This window comes from Tiliqua scincoides, chromosome 8 (assembly GCF_035046505.1).
Source record: "Tiliqua scincoides isolate rTilSci1 chromosome 8, rTilSci1.hap2, whole genome shotgun sequence".
Lineage (NCBI taxonomy): Eukaryota > Metazoa > Chordata > Lepidosauria > Squamata > Scincidae > Tiliqua > Tiliqua scincoides.
This window is the reverse complement of record NC_089828.1, coordinates 47,614,039-47,636,985: the sequence shown is the minus strand read 5'-3', so window position 1 is coordinate 47,636,985 and position 22,947 is coordinate 47,614,039. Positions and strand designations below refer to the sequence as shown.

At 42.8% G+C, this 22,947-nt stretch overlaps 2 protein-coding genes and 1 pseudogene across 2 annotated transcripts; 2 read left to right on the top strand and 1 right to left on the bottom strand.

Annotated features, from left to right (window-relative positions):
- Positions 1–1,067: 1,067 nt before the first annotated feature.
- Positions 1,068–12,560, top strand: SERPINF1 (serpin family F member 1). Its single transcript, XM_066635849.1, has 8 exons — positions 1,068–1,099; positions 3,781–3,854; positions 4,616–4,820; positions 4,905–5,060; positions 6,944–7,147; positions 7,939–8,081; positions 9,340–9,550; positions 11,422–12,560. The coding sequence occupies exons 2-8, from the start codon at positions 3,789–3,791 to the stop codon at positions 11,673–11,675; spliced, it is 1,239 nt and encodes a 412-aa protein (XP_066491946.1). The 5' UTR covers positions 1,068–1,099; positions 3,781–3,788; the 3' UTR covers positions 11,676–12,560.
- On the bottom strand, positions 4,217–22,710 carry SMYD4 (SET and MYND domain containing 4). The gene is made up of 11 exons (XM_066635848.1): positions 22,577–22,710; positions 22,315–22,459; positions 21,989–22,078; positions 18,878–19,985; positions 18,549–18,731; positions 17,007–17,176; positions 16,268–16,400; positions 15,349–15,465; positions 13,537–13,660; positions 12,725–12,911; positions 4,217–4,863 (listed from the first exon to the last, which is right to left on the bottom strand). The coding sequence occupies exons 1-10, from the start codon at positions 22,708–22,710 to the stop codon at positions 12,758–12,760; spliced, it is 2,358 nt and encodes a 785-aa protein (XP_066491945.1). The 3' UTR covers positions 4,217–4,863; positions 12,725–12,757.
- On the top strand, positions 14,456–14,575 carry LOC136659667 (5S ribosomal RNA; annotated as a pseudogene).
- Positions 22,711–22,947: the final 237 nt, after the last annotated feature.

Genomic DNA, 22,947 nt, shown 5'->3' with positions numbered 1-22,947 from the left:
ATCCAGTGAGGCTGTTCTTATGGAACACTGTGTACACAGTTCTCAAAAAGGATATGAAGAGCTGGGGAAAGAGTGTAAAAAGCAAGTCAAATGATCATGATGTTGGAACGCTTTCCCTAGAAGGAGAAAAGCATTTGGAGTCTTTTAGTTTGGGGGAGGGGGGAACACATGTACACTCAAGGTTTATAAAACAATGCATAATGTATATTCAGATTCACTCTGTTAGCATATCCTTGTGCTCTGTCAGTGTAGGGGAATTTAGATGTGATCCTATTTCTGCTCCATTGGAGTAAGTCAGGGAGAGGAACATGCTACTATTCGTTAAAAAAAATAAATCCATGTTTCTCTTGTAGAGGCTGACACCAAAATGAGGCACATGTGTGGTAATCCTATGCTAAATTACAGGGGAACCTTTAATTCAAGTGGACCAATTTCTAAGTAAACATGCTTAGAATTGTGCTGTCAGACACATCCTCCTTTTTAATAACTAGACATCCTACTAAGCCCCTAGGTTTGTCTACGCATTTTCAGGCCAATCTTTCAACGTTGTGGACGAGGTCAGTATTTTCTAGTATAGCTCCCAGCTTTCCATTTGTTTCTGGTGGACTGGAGCCTATGAAACAGTTATCAGTGGTTGATTGATTTATTATAATCTTGTGCCAATTGTAACATGAGCATGTGCAGCTATTTACACATGTACAGAGGGGTGCTCTGTTTCAAGTTCCCTGAAAACTCATTCTGGAGGCATCTCTAGTAATCACCTGCCACTTATGATGGAAAGGTACTCTTAGATATTTGCTCAGCAGGGCAAGATACTGTCTTGCTAAAAAGTTGTAGAGTTAGCAATTCTTCAGAAAGAGGTTCACAAAACGCTTGATATAGCTGGTTAAGCAGAGTGTCAAAAATAGGAGGAGGCCACTTTAAGAGGGCCCTAGGATGCTGTAACCTGAAGCCTGCTGATGGTTGGGCTGGGATAGCGTGTTGGCAAGCTTCGGAAGCAGCGCAAGCAGATGTGGTCCCATTATAAGTGCTACATTTTCCCTGCTCTCTCACACACAGTCTGGTCAAGAAGAACGACAGTGGAGGACAGAAGCCTGAGGTAAGAAGCAGCTCCAGGCAACTGAAATTTGGGGGGCCAGAACCAGTAGACAAGGAGGTCGGAATGACAGAGGGGTCAGGTGCTTCTGAAAGGATGGAATTTTTCTTAGTACAACACTGTGAGGAAGACACATAGGAAAAGACTGGTGTGAGAAACACCACCAGGGGACAAGTGTGCTTTCTCCTCCTAGAGGTCATGGACAAGCAGTGTTAATTTTTTCTCTTTGCTTCCAACTTGTTTCTTCTTACTTATAAGTATCATCATGGCAAAAGAAAAAAATTTAAGGAAAAAAAGTTAAGGCAAAATATGGAGTCCAGAGAGAGGGCCATTTCCAAGTCTACTGGCTGAAAGATGTTTTAGTCCTGTTGGCTCCCTTGTTTGTATTTTGCATTCAGAGGAAGAAATCCCAGGATGAGATTTTATTGAAATGCAGTTATGTAGGTGCACCTTGGGGGCCAATCTGCAAGTGTGCGACCTCTGGTAGGTAACAGAATTTCACCCTGGCAGAACTAAGTCTCAACCCACCTTCTCAAAGAAACTTGCATTTGATTCAAAGCTTCCAGGTGGCAAGGACCATCCATCACCTAGCTCAGGAGCTGATTTTGGTACTTCTTAAGAATGCTCATTCAGCACCACCTCAGCTCCTTTTCCATCCTGGCTTCAGGGCAAGTGTGCCTTCTTCACAAAGTATATGATATCTTTCTCCTTTACAGAAACAATTCAGAGAAAAACAGCATCCCAGGAACCACCCAACTTTGGCTGAAAGTAGAAGTCCTTCCTATTTTTTGGCTGTGTGATTCAGGATTTTGCTAATAGGATCCAGATGTTTAGGCACACTCAAGTGCAGCAAGACTTTGGAGCAGCTTCTTGGCAAAGACAGGAAATTCTGAGGCTGGTGCTAACAATCAATCCAGGACATATGATCTCCCTTCTGAGGCCCTCTCTCCAGAATAAAACATGGTTGTGACCACTAGATCAAGCTCCAGAGCAGACATCCTTTTAAGTCTGTTCACAGCAGATGGCCCTCCCTGTGCAAATCACAGTTGGCTGACAGTTTGCTCCCAAGTTACTTTTCACTCACCTTAAGGGCTTTGTAGTGATGAGACCTACCATCACCTTATTAGATGACTGGAGCTCATCTGTTCAGTAGAAATAGAGTACAGCTTAAGCAAACCAGCCAGATCCCTGTCCTGAACTTTATATTCTAAATTTCAGCTCTGGGAAAGATCAGAGGAAAAGGAGAGGCAATAGGAATATGAGCAAAGATACAGTATATGTATTTCAGTTGGAGATTAGCCTAAGGAGTTAGGCTGAGAATATATGAAGGGAAGCAACACTACATACGTTACACATCCATGCTCTAGGAAGTACTGGTAATCCAGAACAGGACACTGAAAGCGCTTTGGTGTGTTTGTCTGCAAAGGGCGGGTAGATGGGTGGGAAGGGGCTTCTCCAGATATAAGCCTTTGTGGTTTTGTTACCATCTGAAACGTAGACTCCAGGGCTGCATTAATCTGAAATGCATGTGCTGGTTTGCCAGTTTGGCTGCCTTAATTCCTAGGATTGCCTTGCCTTTAATTGTAGGGTTTAAAACATATAAATACTGTTTCTACACAGCCCTTGTGGCGCCAGCTATCAGGGACAAGGCACACGTGTCTTGCTGGGGTTACACGCTACCCTTTGGACTAGATGCAGTGTGATGTAAGCTCCCCTTCTGCAAACAGCAGAGAGGAGTTAAAGCCAGAAATCTGCAAAATAGTCTATCTACTTTCTTCGTCCAAGGGGACCTTATCCAAGCCCACTTGCTCCATTAGGACCTGAAGGGCTAATAATAGGTGAAACAGGTACCCCTGTGGTCAAAATTGTTCCATGAACTTGCAATGCCAGAGCAGAACTTACAAACACACTGTGTATGAGAATCTCAATAATAACAACAACCTCAAGTTATGAAGAGGAAGGAACATTTGGCAACAGAATTCATGCAATAATGGCTGTCTTTTTGTGTGTTCAATGTTGGCAGATGGACAATACAGAAAGACATTCTTAAATTAGGCTGATGTAATGGTGGAGGCTCAATATTCCTACAGGAAAGCAGTCTACATGTTTTTTTTCCACTTTTGTCCATGACTGCTTTGGAACTGTGCAGTTCCTGTCACCACACAGAAGCCCTTCCCCCCATTGCCACGGACCTATTAGCTTCAGCTAATGGTGGCACACATAGGCAGATCCCCTCCCCCAACAGATGACCTCAGGTGAAAGATTGTCCTCATGGGGGAAGTTAAAACCACAAGATCCTTAAATGTATTGTGGACTGATTTTAACCTCAGCTTCGATTTGGATTTTTAGGCAGTGTCTAGTATTGGATGTGAACAGTAACTTTTATAGTCAGCTGTTAGGAATTTTTACAAGGCAAGTGGTAAGTAGCACATCATTTTATTGTTTCTGCTGGCTCAAGAGAGGAGGGAAGCCTGAGGCCTACTGAAATCCTTTCTTTTGACTTTACAGCAATATTTGAAAGAAAAGATTTCCTCCCCCCCCCCTTATAATAAGAGTGGAAATTTCTGGGAAGTTGAGGTTCTTTGTCTCAGTACCACATTGTGGAAAGCTCAGACTCTAAGGAAAGGCTGGGATCAAAGACTGAAGTGGATACCATAACATTTGTCCATTCTTTCCTCCTCCAGGCCTTGCCATGAAGAGTCTGGTGGTTCTTCTGTGGGTGGGGCTCCTAGCTGTCTCTTGCAGAAGCCAGGATGCGGTCAGTGAGCAACATAGCAGCCGACAGGTAGGTCTGCAAGGTTTAGGAACCTTCTGAAATGCTAATCACCATTCTGAAGGTAAGATATACCTTCAGATAGGTTTTTGCTGAAAAATGAACTTAGCCAACAATATGAATTGGGAACAAGCTGGATGAAACACATGGAAAACTGGGAGTGAAGACTTTTTTTCACCTTTGTATTCAGGGAATCCACCAGAGTTGTCTCATTATTATTTGAAAAATTTATATCCCACCTTTCCCATGCCAAAGCAAATGCCCAGGGCAGCTTTCAAGATTCTAAGAGGTACAATATATAAAAATAATAATGAAAACCAAGCAAAACTGTAGAGTCTGGGGGGGGGAGGGTAACTATTTGGTTCAGAGAAAAGCAACCAAGCCACAGCACCATTACAGAAGCACAGAGGGCAGACATCAATCCATAATGCAAACATCAGACAAAACAGACATGTTTTGAGCTCTCGCTGAGGGAGGGGGTAGTTCTTCATTCCCCCACAAGAGAATTCCACAGTTGTGGCTCTACTACGGAGAAGGCTCACCCATGTATCACCATCCCTCTAACTTGGAACAGAGGTGGTACTTGAAGGAGAATCCCCTCAGATGACCCAAGAGATTGGGTTGGAATGTATGGGAGAAGGTGGTCCTTCAGATAACCTAGTCCCAAAACATGAAGGGCACACTTAGAAAAGAAACACTCTCCATTTCAATACTGCTACTCAAAAAGCAAATTCCGTATCTCAAAGGATGCTGCCCATCCTGACACTGACAACACGGGAGGAACAGAGGAAGAGGAGGACCCCTTTTACAAGGTTCCTTTGAATAAGCTGGCAGCTGCTGTCTCCAACTTTGGCTACGACCTGTACCGTCAGCAATCCAGCCGGGTGCCCACTGGCAACGTTGTCTTGTCACCTTTCAGTATAGCTACTGCTCTCTCTGGCCTTTCACTTGGTGAGTGTCTGTTCTTTTCCATTCTGCTCCAGCATCACCCACTCTGGAAAAGAAAAATTCTCAGAAGTTTTTTGTGCTTCACAGGTGCTGGAGAACGAACTGAAGACATCATATCTCGTGCTCTCTACTATGACTTGCTTGACAAAGCTGAGGTCCACAACATATACAAGGAGCTAGTGGCCAGCATCACGGCACCCTCCAAAGGCCTGAAGAGCACCTCTCGCCTCATCATGGAGAGACGTATTCTTTATGCTTGTGTCTCATGGGAGCTGGGGCTGCATGGGGGGCGGCAAGAGGCACTCAAGAGCATAGTGAATGACCACTGCTATTCTGTTTCAGCAAGTAGTATCTTCTCTCCCAGGAATCAAATCATTCAAATTTAAAACTGAACAAAAAGAGGAGACAGAAACAATCCCAATGGGGATGTTTGATCTGATAAGATTCCTTAAGTGGGTAGTAGGTTTTACCCGATCTATCTTCAGTAAAGACAATCAGTTTCCTGAGCAATGGAGCTGAGGCTATTGGTACGGTAGCCATTCATAATCTCAGCCTCTCAGAGTGAGAATTTCAGAGAGGATTCCTTGCAACTATAGTAGTTTGCCCTTTGCTTCAGTCACACAGCAGACTTCTAGCACAGACAGAGAATTTCCTTAGTCATTTCATTCAAATGATTCCCACTGAGAAATAAAAAAGTATTCATTTAATATGTACTTTAATGGTAATATTTATATACTTTTCAACAACAATAAAAATAGCAGTGGTTTATATAGCCAAAAAAGAAGAACAAATTGCTCCCTTTCCTTCAATCTTCAGCTTTAGGGGAGGCACCCACAAACAGCCACTAGAAAAGATGCTATGCTGGGTTGGAATAGGGAGAGGAGTTCTTCCTTTGCTAACTACAGCAATACCCTGCATTTTCATCAGACCAGAGCATGGAGGCAAGTCAAAAATGAATGAATGTCAAAAGGTATAGCCTCATTTAACTTGCAAATTCATTCTGGCTGGTGGAAAATGTAAGTAACTAGCGAATGCATAACACATGCGAATGCATGCAAAACCTAAATAAACAGAAATAAATGAAAAATAAACATAAGAACATGGACAAACGTTGTGGAAGGTTAAATGAAATCGGACAAAAGAGGGAAGTGTGTGGACTAAATTTGAAATGTGGTTATACAGTAATTGAAAACAGTTGAAAGAGCAAAGTGATGAAAGTCAAGTGGATTTGGTTAAGGCATTTGGTGGGCCGCTGTGAGATACAGGAAACTGGACTAGATGGGCCTATGGCCTGATCCAGTGGGGCTGTTCTTATGGATGAAAGTCAAGGTATTGCTGTATAAAACAGCCACTGGTTAAAAAGTACCTCCTTATCCAGTGAGTAGGAATTGGTTAGAAGGGAATAAAATCACCCCTCCCCATTTTGCCTAAATTATACAAGCATGTCAAACTGAAGTGCCAAATGCAGGACTTCTGTGACTATAACTGTGTAGTCTTGTTGGGAATCCCCCCACATTCTTCTCCTGTGTGTAACCTGGTGCTTGAAAATACACGAGGCAAGGATGTTAGAGAAGTGGTGAGAATCTTGGGGGGAAGATATAGAAGTGCTACCCCCCCCCCCCATTTGCAGGCAGATTAACAATTAGGATTGTGGATGCCAAGGCTTTAAACCTAGTGGAAGGAAGGCTGTGGAAACCTGATTTGAAAATAGGAGATGGTTCTATTTACCCACTATAACTGAATTCTCTAGCCCACAGATTGCTGGCTACACAGAAAAGGGGGAAAAAAAGGTCTTATCTATAGGGTATTTGTTCTCTACTGGAGAACACTGTGACCCTGATTGTGTGGGTCAATCTCACAACTAATTTAGGAAAAATTACTAGTCTACAAAAGTTACTAGCCTGCCAAAGCATACCAATGCTAGTTGTTTGTGGTCAAAACTGTCTTGGAAAGGTTTCCAAACTGGAGATTTGGCAAGCAGCTCTTTCTTAGCCTGGCATAGTCAGATGACCCAACATCAGTGTTTGGCTGCTTCCAACTCTATGGTTCTATTATTATGGGTTGGCATTGTTCCACAAACTTCCTCTCAAGTACTAAGTGTGATGGATCTTTCTTGTATCCCTCAGGACTGAGAATGAAAATTGCATTTGTGAATGCGTTAGACAAATCCTACGGGGTCCGTCCCAAAGTACTGAGTGGGAATGCTCGTGCGGATCTGCAAGAGATCAACACCTGGGTACAGCAGCGGACCGGTGGGAAGGTCACTAGGTTCCTGAGGGACATACCCAATGGAATCAGCATCCTCATGGTTGGGGCAGCATATTTCAAAGGTAAGGGAAGGTTATTCATGAAAGAGGTTAGGAAAAAAAATTAACAATGGAATGAATAACCTGGCAAAAGGATATTTCTAATTCCTTTATGTTAGACTGAAACAACAAGGTGGATCATGGGCTGGATCAAAGGCCCAGTGAATTCAGCACTGTTTCTTACAGTGGCCAATCAGATATCTTGAGGAAGCTCAAAAGCAAGCTATGAAGGCAGCCACTACCTGCTGTTGCTCCCCACAGTAAATGGTATTCAGAGGCAGACTGCCTCTGACAATGGAGGTTCCATTTAACCATCACAGCTAATAGCTCTTTGTAGACCTCTTCTCCTTTGTGAAAGTGTCAAATCACTCTTTAAAGTGACCTAAGTTTTGGGGCTTAGTAATCCAGCCAGACACCCACTGTGTCCACCATTTTTTGGAGACGAGGCAACCAGAAGTGAGCATGGGATGCCAAACACAGCTGCACTACAAATTTGTATGAAGATATTATAATAGTGGTAGTTTTATTTGCCCTTTTCACAGCTTCCACAACTGAGTAGAGGTTTCATTGATAACCACGATCCCAAGATCCTTTCATTGGAAATTTGGACTCCCATCAGTACCTATGTAAAATTAGGGTTCCCTCCCATATGAAACATTTTTCACATATAGTGAACCTTATCCACCATTTTGTTGCTCTTTTGTTCCCTCTGAAGAGATTCTTGCCCTCAGACGCAGTTGCTATTCCAATAGCTTATTTTAATTGGGGAAAATGGGAAAACTCTCAATCCAAGTTTTCTTTTCTCTTCACAATAGGACAGTGGGTGACCAAATTTGACCCCACGCTGACCAAGTTGCAAAACTTCCACCTGGATGAGGACAGGGTGGTGAAAGTACCCATGATGTCAGACCCCAGAACCATCCTGAAATACGGCTTTGATTCAGAACTCAACTGTAAGGTCAGTGCAAGAGGACAATGGGCTCATCCTTCACTGGTTACTTTGCCCCACCCCTAAATCCGTAGTTAAGGACAGGTGCATGTATACACACAACCAAAACAAACAAAAATGCATACTTTTCTGCACTGAAATTGATTGTTGCAGTTTTAGCATGCATCTTTTTATTTACTGTCCTAGCCTTCTCTTATTTATTATCTATTGGATTTGTATTCCGTCTTTCTCCCCGAAGGGCACCCAAGGCGGCTCTTCCCAACAACCCCCTTCAAACATTCTCATTTATCAATGTTTTTACTGAGAAGTGAACTGAAACTATCATCTGTCCAAGATCACGCACAGAACCTGCTTTGAATATGCCCCCCCCCAGAACTGTGGAGATCAGCACTTTGCACAGTAGCTACACAAGCTATGAATGTATGCTACATATGTACTAACTACAGCCTTTGCTCATTAACCCATTTCTGCCCAACCCACAGGTGTATACATTTAACGCCTGTTGCATATATACAATGTTGGGCAGAAATGGCTGAAGCTGGGGCTACTTTGGTGTATGAGACTCTTTAATTTTTAAATGAATGTGTCTCCAGTTCATTCACAAACACCTATCAGGGCAATAGTTCTGATTCAAAGGCTTCTGCTGATAGCATACTTCCAGCTGCTGGGCTGGAGACTGAGATCCGTAATGTGAGTGTGCCTAAAGATGTGGGGAAAATGTTAGGCAAATTCAAACCTCCTCTGCTTTTTAAACAACCCTGGAACCCTTCTCCACATATCTATAGCTGTGTCCCATCAGTAAACCAACACTCTTTTCTTCACACAATTGAATGCCAAGGAATTGCAACCCTTAATCCCACTCCAATGCACAATCTGAAGGCACATGAAGCAATCTTGTTGAAGCTAAACAGGTATGGAGCTGGCCAGTGCCTAGATGGTAGTCAGCCTAGAAGCCGCATGTATGCTGTTGCAAGTTCCATCATGGAAGACAGAATATAAATTAAATGAATGAACTCACCCTCTGGCAACAGAGCTTCAGAGGTTGGAAACAGAGGGATTCCCCCTCCTCTGATATTTTTGAAGCCATCTAGGATGCTAAAAGAGTGGATGAAGATGACTGTGCATCATACTACTGGAGACACACACAACAGGGAATTTAAGGAGTTGCAGGCTGATTGAGTGGAAGATTCAATGCCATAAGGAGTATGCAGAACCTATTTTGATATTTCACTGCCTAACCCTTTGCTTTCTTTTACTTTCACACCAGATTGCCCAGCTGCCCCTGATGGGAAGTGTCAGTGCCATGTTCTTTCTACCTGAGAGCGTGACCCAGAATATGACGCTAATTGAAGAAAGTCTCACCTCGGAATTTGTGCATGACATAGACAAGCAGCTGAAGACCGTCAGTGTGGTACTAAGCATGCCCCGGCTCAAACTGAGTTCTGAGACTGGGCTTGCAGACACACTTCAAGAAATGCGTATGTACTCAAGAGGGGTCTCTAGTTTGGCAGGCTAGCATAAGCATTGCTACCACACTCCACTAAGAATAGGAAACTGTTTTATTCTAAGAGCCCATAGGCAGTAATGCAACACCATGCAGCTCATAAGTACAGCTGATGAAATATTTCCGATTGTGGGGCAGCCAGGATTTTTCCAGTTCTAGTGACAGCAACAGGTTTTTCAACCCAGCATCTGGTCATCAGTGCAGTGACACCAACAGCCAATTATGCGTTTGGCTCCCCTCTCTGCATATAGCACCTGAAGAGGGAAGCTGCATAATAGTAGGGAAGAGTTCATCTGGGTCAGACTGTGTTGTGGGGAAACTGGGAGCTTCTGTATCTTGCCCTGACCTGCTATTTGTCTCAGAGGGAGGCTATGTCAAGTAGGAGACAGGGGCAAAAGGTTGCTACTTAGGGAAAAAAAACCTAAGCACAACAGAGCCCATGACAGGCTGCCTTCAAATATAGAGGGTCACATCAAGTTATTGTAGCCAATAGACACTGGAAAGCTCCATGAACTTATCTAATCCCCTTTTAAGGTAACTATAATACTAACAATGTCATGTGATAATGTAATCTATAGTTACTTCCTTTTGTCCATCCTCAACCTGCTGCCAGTTAGTTTTACTGGAAGATTGAAGGTCAATGGAGGCAATAAGAAACAACATTTTAGGACTTACTAGCAATTAAAAAGCACCAGGCCCACATGGGATCTAAGAGTTCTTAAATAACTCAAATATCGAACAGACTTCCTAAAAAAAATATGCAATATGGCTAAAAATGGCATCCATTCCAGAAGAGAGAAATGTAGCCAACATAGTGCTGATTTTAAAAGAGAGATTCAAATCTAATAGGCCAGTTTACATTTAATTAAATTGGTGAAAAGTATGATTAAAAGATAACATTATCAGGCAGAGCAAATCATGCTAAATGAGAGTCAGCATGACATCTATGAAGGGATATCCTGCCTTACCAATTGTTTTTTTCGGTCATGAGAGTCAACAGGCATGTAGAAAGGCAGATTTGGTAGACTTCCGGATTTCCAAAACATTTTTGACAAAGTCTCTTACCACAAATTCATCTAATGAAACTAATTGTCAGGTGATTTCTGACAGACAAGGGAAAGTACTTCTTTACACAATGGCAATGCATAATTAAACTTACAGAAAACACAGTGCCAGTAGGTTAGATGGCTTTAAAGCAGGATTAGACAAATTCATTGAGATCTATCAAGCACTCCTGTTCTTTTAATGCAAAGTTCAGCTTTAAGCAAACCATCAGAAATGACCTCTAACTGCTAATGGTCAGCAATGTCCACTTCTATTTTCCTAGTTCCTTGTTTATTAACGTTCAGAAAAGTTTACAGAAAAAGAAGGAACCATCATGTCCATATCACTTGTGAATGTATAAAGTATGTTGAAAAGCATGGTAACAACTGGTGGGAGTTCTTCTTATCTAGAACTAAATGGATTAGCAGAAGGTCATCATGGCTAAGTGGAACTTTCAGATTCAGGGTCAATATGCCACTGAATATCAGTTGCTGGAGAGCAACAACATGAGAGGGCTACTGCCTTTGGACCCCATGTGTGAGCTTCCAATTGGCCAGTGGGAAGCAGGATACTCAACTTTTGATCTGATCCCTTCTTATGCCTTGTCAGAACTAGCATTCTAGTACCTCTTGAAAGTGTCCACTCAACCTTAACTTTCAAATAATCATATTGGGTTCTTCCAGCCTTCTTACCTCTTTTCCACTAGTCTCTGTTTCCTCAAGACTACCACTTTTTTTGCTAGTTGCACAGGAGATCCTGCTCTGTTCTTCCCAGACAATGAGATATCCTTTTTCTCCACAGGGCTCCAGGCACTCTTTGGAACTCCTGACTTCAGCAAGATTGCTGTTAAGGCTATCAAGCTCTCCCACGTGCAGCACAAAGCAATTCTGGAACTGAATGAAGATGGGGCAGGCTCTATGTCTGCTCCAGAGACAGTGGCTGCAGGCCTGACCATAAACTACCACCTGGACAGGCCTTTCATCTATGTGATTCGGGACAATGAGACAGGAGCTCTCCTTTTTATTGGAAAAATTCTAGACCCTCGGAGTGTCTAGATCACTCCCTGTCCCCACCAGAGCAGCTTGCAGCCACCTGAGAAACAGGTGGGAGGGCCTGGCTGCTCTGCCACACTGGGTCACTGCCCCACAACTGTTATGCTTTCATGCTGCAATAGAAGAGCTTCTGCCTCTAATATGCCCCAACAACAACAAAAATTGTTTACCTAGCCCAGAATCTTGTACTGACAGAGAAAGTGTGCAAAAGCAGATAGCGGAGGCGAGCTGGAAAGCATGAAGCAAAGAGAAAATTGTCTTTATTCTTAGTTTTCCTTCTCAGCTTCCAGAAGTGTACTATCTAGGGAAACCCTCAGACAAGACTCTGCCAAACCTATTCATCAGTGTCCCATAACTGGTATCCAAAAAAAGCCATGCATGCATTCATAGTGCTTGTTTATACACATGAGGGCATTACTAAATTTCCCTTCCAGTAGTAGCCCCTTTGAGCTTACTAGATTCTGTCCGGAGAGTCCTCAATCTATGCTTATGCAGAAGTGCTTTGCATATGCATACAAATGTCTCTGGATTTGGTGATCTGATAGCTACCTTCCAGTCCAATGACTTCAGAAACTCATCATCTCTTCCCCACAAAGTGACAGGATTTCATGGTTGCTGCCACTGGAAGGAGGAAACTAAACAGGCCAGATCTCACATTTGTAGAAGAAGATTTGCAGTGCTTTGAATCTCAGCTGATGTTCCCATCAGTTCCACAAGCATGATGGTCTCTTTCACCATTCACATGTTCTCCTTATCTCTCCTCACTCAACCCCACCTCCAAAGACTGCAGCCTGCAAAATGCATGGGGAAGCTTCAATGTTTTGGGGAGGTTCTCTTTAGGGTCGAAGGGCAGGTAAGAATTCTTCAGATAATAAATACATAAATAACACAAGCAAACCCAGGTAAGAGTGGTTTTTCAGTCTTATAGGGCAGGTTCTGCCGATTTAATGTACACCTGTCTTGCAAAATTCTCTCTTAAGTCTCAAAGATACAAGGGCTGTAATAAAAATGTATTATCCAGACTCCATTCCTTGCTAAGGCAGCAGTCTTACCGTGCAATATGCATCTTTTCCAGTTAGAACATCTTAGTTGTTGCTGCAATTAAGGTTTCCAAGAAACTCTTCCAGGCAGACTTTCATCTCTTGCAGCTCTTGGACCTGGGTACTCTGGGTACCAAAGTGTACGGATAAGACTTTCTCAGCCTTCTGAATGGTGTGCAAAGCTTCCAACACAATTCGCCTGGCCACAAAAAGAGGGAGCTTGAGGTTGAAAAAGGCTAAGAACACTCTCCCCTCAGCAAAAACTCAGAACACTTTGAATACATACTCAGTCACCCACTCTTCCCTGAGACACAATTATCAAGAGCCTGGAAGCAGTAGAAACTAAAGGAACTCAGTAAGGGAGGAGTTGGTATTTAAAAGGACTTCAAAAAAAGAAGAAAAAAAGGGGTGCTAGAAAGGTGACAACTAGAAAGAACATCCTAACAATACAGTAATGAAGCAAACTGAGGTGGTTTTTTAAGGTTTTTCCACAAAATGTGTAGTTAGGGATGCTTATGTGATCTTCTGTCTTGAGAAAGCAGACTAAACTAGGTAATCCCACAGATGCCTTCCAATCCTATAACTCAAGGAGCTAATCTCCTGTTCCCCAGAGAGGATATTGAGTCCACTTGTGGGACTGAGATTTTGAATCTGAGGCACATAACTATTCATGTGTGAAAATTCCAGCTGATTCTCCAGGCCAGTTTTGACACATCCTCCCAAGAGGACTCGCCACCTGCTGCTGTATTTCTACACGTTGCCATTTTGAAACACACAGCTCATGGACCACAACAGGGCAAAGGGGGTGATGGTGGGATGCTTACCCATTAAAGAGGACCTGTGCCAGTTTGAAGAGCTCCTGACCCACTTCTGCACTGGAGGAACCATAATGGGCCTCTACGATCTGTATGCTGCATTGCAGATGCCCTGCTGCTTCCTGCCATTTCTCTGGGTGACAGAGAGGAAAAGGGGGGGCTGTTAATCACTCTGTTAGGGAAGCAGTACTTTATTATGTCCCCCAATGTCACTGCTTCACATTTTTGCTTAATCACAATACTGTTCTATTTATTTTGGTTTGTTTGTATGTAGTTAGCAGCCATCTCATCCCTCCCTTCATTGCCACTCCCTCCATACCTCACCCATCCCACCACTTAAAAAAAAAAAAAGGATTTTGTTAACATTTGAACCAACAACTTATACAAATTTAATAAAGTACATGCAAATACAAATTGCAAAATGTTAAGCATAAAGTGGTGCAAGTTGGGGAAAAAAATTCTAATTTCAAATATACATAGATGGCGGCCTGACCTGGCAGTGAATTACCAGGGAGGGAAATCTTGGAGCTATGATGCATAGCACAAAGAAAATGTCAAGTGGTAGCAGTAAAGAGCTAATTCCATGCTAGGGAGTACCATGAAATGGAGAGAAAATAAAGATGGTAGTATAATAATACCTCATAAATCTACGGTACAGCTGCATTTAGCCAACTGTACAATTACAGTTGCTTCATTTCAAAAAGGATATTACAGAGTGGGAAAAGGTCCAGAAAATGGCAACCAAAATTATGAAAACTTGATGCATGTTCTCAGGGCTGGCTGAAGGTATTGGGTTGCTTGAGGAAACAGTGCCATGGCCCTCACTTGAAATAAACTGTGCATCCCTTACAGAACAAAAGCAGGAAGTGTGGAATATGCTGAGAGTACTCTACCTAGCATGCTCCATGCTCTCTGCTTTAAGAGACTGTACAGCAGCAACTGTTACCCTGCACATTCCCGATCTCGTCTGATCTCAGAAGCTAAGCAGGGTCAGGCCTGGTTAGTACTTGGATGGGAGACCACCTGGGAATACCGGGTGCTATAGGCTTATACCATAGTCTTTCAAGACTGAAGGTTGCCAACCAACCAACCAATGAGAGTAAGGAGAAAAATAAGGGGGCAGGATCACTGTGTTCCAATTCCCAGAGATTCACCAGAAAAAGGCAGCAAGCAGAGATAGGTTGTAGGGCTCACTTGCCTATTCAGTTCTTCCCACCAACTCACTGCTTGATGTGAATGTCATTGCTTGAGCTATGGATGAGCCAGGCGTGCACCTTGCTCACAAGGAAAGGCTAAAGCATTTAGATCTTCTTAGTTTAGAAAAAAAAACTGGCTAGGGGGAGGCCCAGAGGGAAGAGAGAACTTGAGCACCATTCAATTAAATAGACTGGCAGTAGGTCCTGGATAATCATGAGAGCCCTTCTTCACATTAAACATAATTAACTTATAGAATTTATTGCTATCTTATGTGGTAATAGCCATTGGCTTACAGGGCTCAAGCAAAAGCTTAGATAAATTCATGGAGAAGAGAGGTCTATCAACTGCTGTTAGCTGTGGGAGTGCACCACTGAACAGTTGCTGGTGAACAAACAACAAGGGAGTGCCGCTGCTCTCATGCCCTGCTTATGGACCTCACAGAAGCATCTACCTGGCCACTGCTGGAAAAACTAGGAGGATCTTTAGTCCAGCAGGATCCAGCCCAACAGGGCTCTTAAGGATTTATTAATCAGGAAATTTAGTCTTCCTAGACATAGGTGGTTTGAGGGAATGGAGGCCACACACTGGGATCTACCCTGGGCTTATTTTAAAAGGGTATCTTACCCAGGGTCACATATGCCTGTGCCAGATGATCCTCAATTTCACCAATGATTAAGTGCTCTGGAGAGAGAAATCTCTTGGCAACCAGCCTGCATTTCAGCAGCAGCTCCACCGACTGACCTGCAAATTCAAAGTGTATGAGACCAACTCAAGCATACATTATCTCAGCAAACTTTACAACAATCCAGGAAAGTAGTTAATGTTATTATCAATGTACTGTAGATGGGGTGAGGTGGAGAAAATGTCTTGCTTAGGGGATGCCTAATGAATTCACTGTCAAGGAGAGATTTCAACCAGGTTTCCTGGTTCACACCTCCACTCTCAGGATCAAATTAGTTGTGCACATAAACATGTCCTACACAGTCACCCTTCCAATTGGGAGCACCTTTATTGGTTAATAATAGCTGCATGGAGTTGTGTGTGCACAGGGTATTCTGGTAGAGACTGAGATACGCAAGGAAGTTTACTTTTCCCCTGGCACGATTCTAAAGCTAAAAAAATGCAACCTCAAAGAGGCAGTTCCCAAAACTGATTTGAGGGGGGAAAATTGCCACTTTAGGGGCACATCACTGCTCCAGGGGGAAGTTTTGCCTTTAAAATGGCATGTGAGGGAAGAACAAATCTCTTTGTGTATTCCAACCAGGGTCACTCCCCTGCCTCCAGTAATTGTTTTTAACAAATAAATGGTACTTCCAATTGTAAGCACACCTGAGTGCTTGTCTTAGTTTGGCCCTAAGCCATTGTTCTATACTAGCTATCTGGGGATAGACACTGTCCCAGTTTTTGAAAGTCTCATATTTTTATTTAGGACTGGCAATGCTAGTTATCCTCTTTCAAAAGTAATGCTGCCATCTAGTGGGCAAGAACAAGATTCTTTCCACTTGTGTAAAGTTGTCAGCCAACAGAGATAGAAGACTCTTACCTGGTTTGCCATTTCCAAGAAGCTCCAAGGCTGTCTCAATTAGCAGCTGAAGATCATGTAGCTGGCATTGGAAGCGATCCTCAGGGACAAGGACTTTGCAGGCCTCACTAGAACAATGGAGCATGCCACTCCCCTAGGAAGTCCACTTTATAATTATTTCCGCACAAACACAGTTCGCAGCAGATCTATTCCCTCTTAATATTACATAGTTATATCAAATCTATTCCCAACCACATGGTGCAGAAAAACAAGGGCTGCCCATAAGCCTATTTAGATCTCACAACTTCACAGCTGGCAGAGACAATGGCCTACCCATGCCAAAAAGGGTAACCAGACTATCTTTGTACCACATGACAAAATATTATTGTATCATTCATCAATGCTGTTAACACTTTGCGACAAACATAAAGCTCTAGGTCATGCAGCTGTCATACAACTTAAGCAAAAACAAAGAATCATAAAGGTTACTGCTAGGACAATACAGCTGTGAAGCTACAGAGTATAAAAACACACATATCCTAGCTTATGATTATAGGAAAACCTGCGATATTGTGAAAGAACCCAAGGAAACCAAAGGTACGTACAATGGCTTTGAAGCATAGGACAAGTATGTTGCATGATCATGAACAGAGAACTTCCCAAGCCCAGAAACTAGCAGGCCTTATACTTCCAACCCTTCCCTGTACAAGATATGGCTCCTTGGTCCAAAGTTAAATCAGGGATCCTACTTCAACTTTACCTGCATTGGCATGTGGCAGTCAGGACAGCAGAACACATTGTGGGGGGCTGCCTTTTTGGTGGAGTTTGGACAAAGTTCAGCCAAGCAAGCCTGGCACTGACATTCAAAGAAATATTGAGAAAGGAGCTGTTTGCGCCTTTCAATAGCTATCATTCTGCATCTGTGAGGCCCTGTTAAGAGAGGACAAAAAATGTCAGAGGATATAGAGCCAAGAAGGGAGACAATCCAGAGAATAGGGTATATGTATAAAATGTATATCAGAGAAGCAACAGCCTTGTTTTCTTTTCTTTGAAAGTATGAGGCCAGGTTTCTCCTAACTTTGCTTTGAAAATACAAGGAACACTCAATGAAGATTCTAATACCATTTCAATATTCAGTCTTGCACTGCCCCCCCCCCACCATTTAGGCAAGCTCCCAGGCGTTAAAAACAATTTCTAAGGCACATGCCTTTATTCAATTTAATATTCATTTTTTGTCTTTTAAAAATTTATTGTGCTTTTAAAAAAAAAAAGATTTTAAAACTGCTCTAGGCTGCATGTTAATTGCCAGTCAATCAGTGCTGGCCATAGTCAGCTTTCACTGGAAACCCAATTTTCTTTGGGCTTGGTCCTAGACAGGAAGAGGATATCTGCCCATAATATGGAGAGTGCACTTTCACAGCACCGTAATTCCTCTTTCTTTATGCATGTTTGTAAACATTCTTTGCTTTGACTTGCATTTTCATTGAACTGGAAAATTTCAAGACACTTTTTGGTCATCCAGAAAAATAGTGCTGATAATGCTTTAAAAGTTGATATCTCACAAACTGTTGACTAGATACTCAAAACTGGCTTAAAATCTCAGTACAACAATTAAAATTAAAAATCATTAGTTTTTAAGCTGCTACACAGGAATGTGAAACTAATTCTCAGTGCTTCTGCAGCATTTCTAAAGCCCGTCACAAAAACAAAATGGGCTGATCCATGCTTATAGGGTCATATGCCCCCTTTTCAGTAATGAAGGGGAAATGGGCAGGAGCGTTCAGGAGGTTGGGTTGCCTGAAGCTAAGCAGAAGTGCAATATATGCCTGGGAGACAACCAGAAGTTGCTGCCAAAGGTCATGACCCTCAGTGAGAGAGACACTGACATGCATGCTGCAGTGAGAGGGCGCACTGGAATGTTGAAAATGTCAGTCAGCAAGGAGCGATAACAACTGGAGATCCCCTGGGCATGATTTGTGACTGTCTACAAAGATCGAGGCAAGTGCTGAGCAGCTAAGAGAGATGACTACACCGTGGAAGAAAACCATCTGGAGACTGAAGGATTCTATATACAGTACAACATTGTTAAAACCTTTATTGGGTATAGGACAACCAGTTTATATAAACCACCTTAAGAAATATCTGATGAGAAAGATGATAAGAAAGGCAGTAAATAAATACAGAAATAAATAAAAAGGAAAAGAAACAGAGAAGCCAAGGACCTTCTATCTTGGTATGTCATGGCTTCGCTCAACAGGCCACCTGACTCCCTTCTAAACAAAGCAATAACAAAGTTACTTACCATAGCAGTGGAGAATCTCTTGCCCTCTGAGGACTGGCTGCAAAGCTCTGATCTCAACAGTGGTGCCATTGAAAGCAACACTGGTGTTAGGGTCACAGGAATGGTTCAGGAGACTAACCACGGGGAAGATAGCTGTAGCCAGACGCACCTGCTCACTGCTAGCAACTGGTCCATCTCCAGAACCTAAGTGAAAGTGAAAGGTTTTAGGGACAAGAGAGATCCAGAGTTTGGAGACCTTTAAACCTTTCAGCTGATTAGCCGTATTTAGTATCACATCAAGCATCCAGCCAGGCTAGTGAATCAAGCAGAACTAAACCTGTCTCACGGACCTGACTCTCGGAGTGTAGTGATTGCATGTGCATTGCACCGCAGCTGCAGCATATGCCTAAGCATGGCCTCTCCCAAGATCTTCAATTCAGGAGATGTCTTGGCAGCTTTGGATTCTCCTGGACACTCTGATATACTTTTCCCCACAATTAAAGCTGTTAGACCAGTGTCTTCAAGTCTCTTGCATAAGGCTGCTATGCACAGACTGCAGAGGAACTGGAATTCAGGACTATGCTTTTCAGTATGTGGCAAAAGACTGAAGACAGTCTGATAAGAACTGCTGTACTGTCCATCAGCATCACAGCCAGGAATGGAGGCAGAGTCTCCCTTAGTAACTGCCTTGCAAGACTCCACTACGTCACCACCATGCAACTGCTTTACTAAAGTGCAAACTTCTGTAAAGCCTGCCACCAGAACCGCTCTTAGGGTGACATGGCAGAGGACTCCCAATGTGAGAAGCAGTCCCCCAAGGGAGCATTCGATCCTGTGGTAGTTCTTCCATGCCAACTGGGCACACACAGAGCTGCAGTACTTGGCATAGCTGCACCCCTGGCAGGGAACAGAAGCCACTAGTTGCCTCAAACAACAGTGGCAGTGAAGATCTTCATTATCATGCTGTTCATCCAGTGTTGCCTTAGTGGTGCCTTGAAGTATGAAGTTTTCTCCTGGACAAAGTACGCTTACAAATGCTTCTTCCCTCAATAAGATTTCACCAGGAATAATATCTTTGGCAGCAACCAAATGGCGCCCCTTGCATGTAGAAAAGTCCAAGCTCAGTGACGCAGAAGCACATGAAATCCTACTATTTTCTTCCCAGTGCTCCAAGTCCTTCTGGGCACTATCAAGTCCAGTGGGCTGGGAGACTAAGCTGTGCTTTTCCTTACAGGTTTTCACTTTCATTTGACTGAATTTATTAAGCAGCATCTGGTGGGTGGCAGCTTTCAAATTTGGGTCCAAAGACATTTTGTTCTCCAGATCGCTGAGGGTTTCTGCTGCCTCTTGCAATCTTCCTAGAGAAAGAAGACATTCAGCTTTCCGTCGCAAAATCTTGGGATACAACCTGTTTGGGTAGCCCTCTACCTGTGCTCTCCCAATATCTTCCAGACAAACCTGTAAAAAGAGAAGTTAGGCCTACTAAATACTTTGGTAGTGTTCAAATATCCACTGACTGCATTGCTCAATTCTATGATGAAATATATAGCTAAGAACAAGCTCTCATCCATCTCCACCTGCCAACATGACTGTGATGAAGATCACATATCCATGCAAAGTTCTCTCTGCAACTGAGCCCTACTATTAACAATATGAGGCAAACAACCACACAACTGTAGAGCAGAAATACTTATTTGGAAATGATATATTTCGAAAGGGAAGCAAAGCTGAGAGTTTGCTTCATGCAAACATGCAATCCTAAATATATTTACTTGCATGAAAACCCTGCTGTAATTAATCCAATTTGCCTCCAGGATAACACACTCAGGGCACTGATATTGGATGTCAACTCCAAACATGGTACGTAGCTTTAACACACCATCAGGTTCAGCCATTTAACAACAGTTTTTAATTTGCACAAGAACTAGTGAGCATAGTGAGAACTGGTACAGCACAATGCTTAAGAGTACAAAGCTGTAAATTCCACAAGTGCATCAGATAGGCTTTAGAAAGTAACTATTTCAGGATGCAATTCTATCCACACTTTCCTAGAAGTAAGTCCAATTGAACACACTAGGATTGGCTTCTGAGTAGACATGCATACGATTGTACCCTCAGTCCTCTAGATGCAATATGTGTAGAACAGCAATCTGCCTTATAGAACTGCTGTATCAATTACTGAGACAATGTACACAAAGTACCACAAATATCTGATACCTAACACCTACTCAAATCACAAGAGAATGCTCTTTTTTGCAGTTTAGTACCTGCCATGCAGGACAAAATGGTGATAGCCATTTTTAAAGAGCTACCCCTTCTTTTTGGTAATTTACCAGCAGCAGCTAAGTAAATTACAAGTTAGTACAGCAGTTAGTACAAGTAACTGAAATAACCACATAAAATTCTCTGCCTTACCCCGCCTCCATTCCTCTCTCTCTTTATAACTGCGTCTTTTTATACTGTAAGCCTCTCAGGGTAGAGGCCTGTCCTTATTCTGTTTAAAGCACCATGTAAATGGAGGTACCATATAAACACACACAATGTGCATTTTGGTGCTGACACTGGATTGTCTTTTAAGTCTAGTGAGTTGTGACTAAGTCCATGATTAATTATAATGGTTTAGGATACAACACCCTATATGTAAAAATGGTAAACAAATTCTGCTTCTAGGGATACATAACTGAATGCAGAGCTTCCAGCCAGAAGAGACTCCTGAGCAGGGACCCACAACTACACTTGCTAGCTTTGCCATGGTGAGGTGGATGAAGTCATACCTCCATCTCTACATTGGAGCTATGGAGATGAAGGAAACCATCCTCTCCAGTTGCTTAGAGTACTGGGGAGCACAATGCAGAGATGGGAAAAATCTCTACCCCAACTCCAGCTCCAAGGCTAGAACATGCCTCTGCTGCCCAGCACCAAAACAAGCCCTGGCCTTTCCCTCTAGTTCTAGAGAAAAGTTTGTCATAGGGACCAAAGATGCTTTAAATGCCTTGCCTGTCCAGCACCAAAACAGTCCCAGTCTAGAGTTGAAGCAGGAATAGGAACGTCTGACCACTGAAGTCCATCATAATTGTAGGGGCCCCACTCACCTCCTCCATAGCTCCACATTTGGAACTGAGGGAAGGAGGCATACAATTGTCCCTGACTTTGCACAGGAGATGCAGCACAAAGCCAGAAGCAAAACAGCACAACACTGAAGCAAGTTCCACTCTGACGCATTTACTTTCAGGTCAGCATGCACAGGATTGCAGCTAAAAGAATTCTATGTACATTTAACTGGCAGAAAGGCCCACTGAACATAATGGGAATTACTACCAAGTAAACATACATGGGAATGCAATAAATGGGAGGGGCAGATTCCTGCTAACAACACATTTTTGTCTGGTTACTGAAACTAGACAAAATTTATTCGAGCCTTGCTCGTGACTTGAACTATGACACATTTTACCCAAACTTACCTCAAACTGACCCAAGTAAAAAAAGGCTGCAGAACGGTTAGCATAACATACTGCCATTTCTGGACTGCCGATCTCTGTGTGGGATAAGGCCTGCAAAGATTAGAAAGATGAGCCGGTCTAAGCATGGTGGCTATGTGTACTAGCTGCAAAATTCATGGAAATTCACTGGAGAGGAGGTTCACAAATATCAGCCATATTACAGGACTAATGCAGGGGCAAAACATCACTATGCCTTCAAGGGGGCACTCCTTCCTCCACATTCATTACTCCTGTAAGTGGACATGATTTAAAGTGTCATCACCCCATCAACAAACCCACATACTTACCTTGGAATATAGCGCTGCTGCTGACCTGTATGCCTTTTTCTGAAATCTTTCATTCCCTTTCTCTTTGTAGGACAGCGCCAACCTGGGATCTTTCTTCACACAATGATACCTGGACAGGTTGTGCAAATATTCATTGTCCTCAGGACTTGGGGGGAGGGGGAGAGAAAAGAGAGACCTTTGAGTCTGGGGGTGCTGGAGACTTGATTTGCAGGTTTGTCGACAATATCTGTAACACTTTAGTTGCATGTCTGAAGTTACTTACTGGAAGTGGGTCAAGGAGAGAAGAAAGATGTCCCTGAGTGACGCTGTATGAGACAGCTTCTTTTTCAGTGATGGTGCCAGCAAAGACCATTTCTGCGTAACATAAATCTTCCATTTTTCCACAGGCAAGTCCATGATAAGCTAGAGAGAAAGGCAAGTATCACCAGACTGGAACAACCCATCCAAATTTTGATTTACTAACTATAGAGTCAAGCAGGCAGACTAAAATATGAACATATATGAACATAAAATATGAACTATAGGGTGAAACTAGATAAAAGTTGGGGGGAAAAAATCCAAGATGCTGGATCCTCATTCAAGTCTTGCATTTTTAAAAATAATAAGTGCACCAGATGTGTTTTAGGAAATCAC

Excerpts from the sequence above, each read along its gene's own strand:
- SERPINF1 (XM_066635849.1), top strand. The coding sequence starts at position 3,789 with ATGAAGAGTCTGGTGGTTCTTCTGTGGGTGGGGCTCCTAGCTGTCTCT. Across the intron at positions 5,061-6,943 it reads TCGCCTCATCATGGAGAGAC|GACTGAGAATGAAAATTGCA; the intron begins GTATTCTTTATG and ends TGTATCCCTCAG. Across the intron at positions 8,082-9,339 it reads ATTCAGAACTCAACTGTAAG|ATTGCCCAGCTGCCCCTGAT; the intron begins GTCAGTGCAAGA and ends CTTTCACACCAG.
- SMYD4 (XM_066635848.1), bottom strand. The coding sequence starts at position 22,710 with ATGGACTTGCCTGTGGAAAAATGGAAGATTTATGTTACGCAGAAATGG. Across the intron at positions 16,401-17,006 it reads ACTGCCACATGCCAATGCAG|GGGAGTGGCATGCTCCATTG; the intron begins GTAAAGTTGAAG and ends TGGACTTCCTAG. Across the intron at positions 12,912-13,536 it reads GCACAGGTCCTCTTTAATGG|GCGAATTGTGTTGGAAGCTT; the intron begins GTAAGCATCCCA and ends TTTTGTGGCCAG.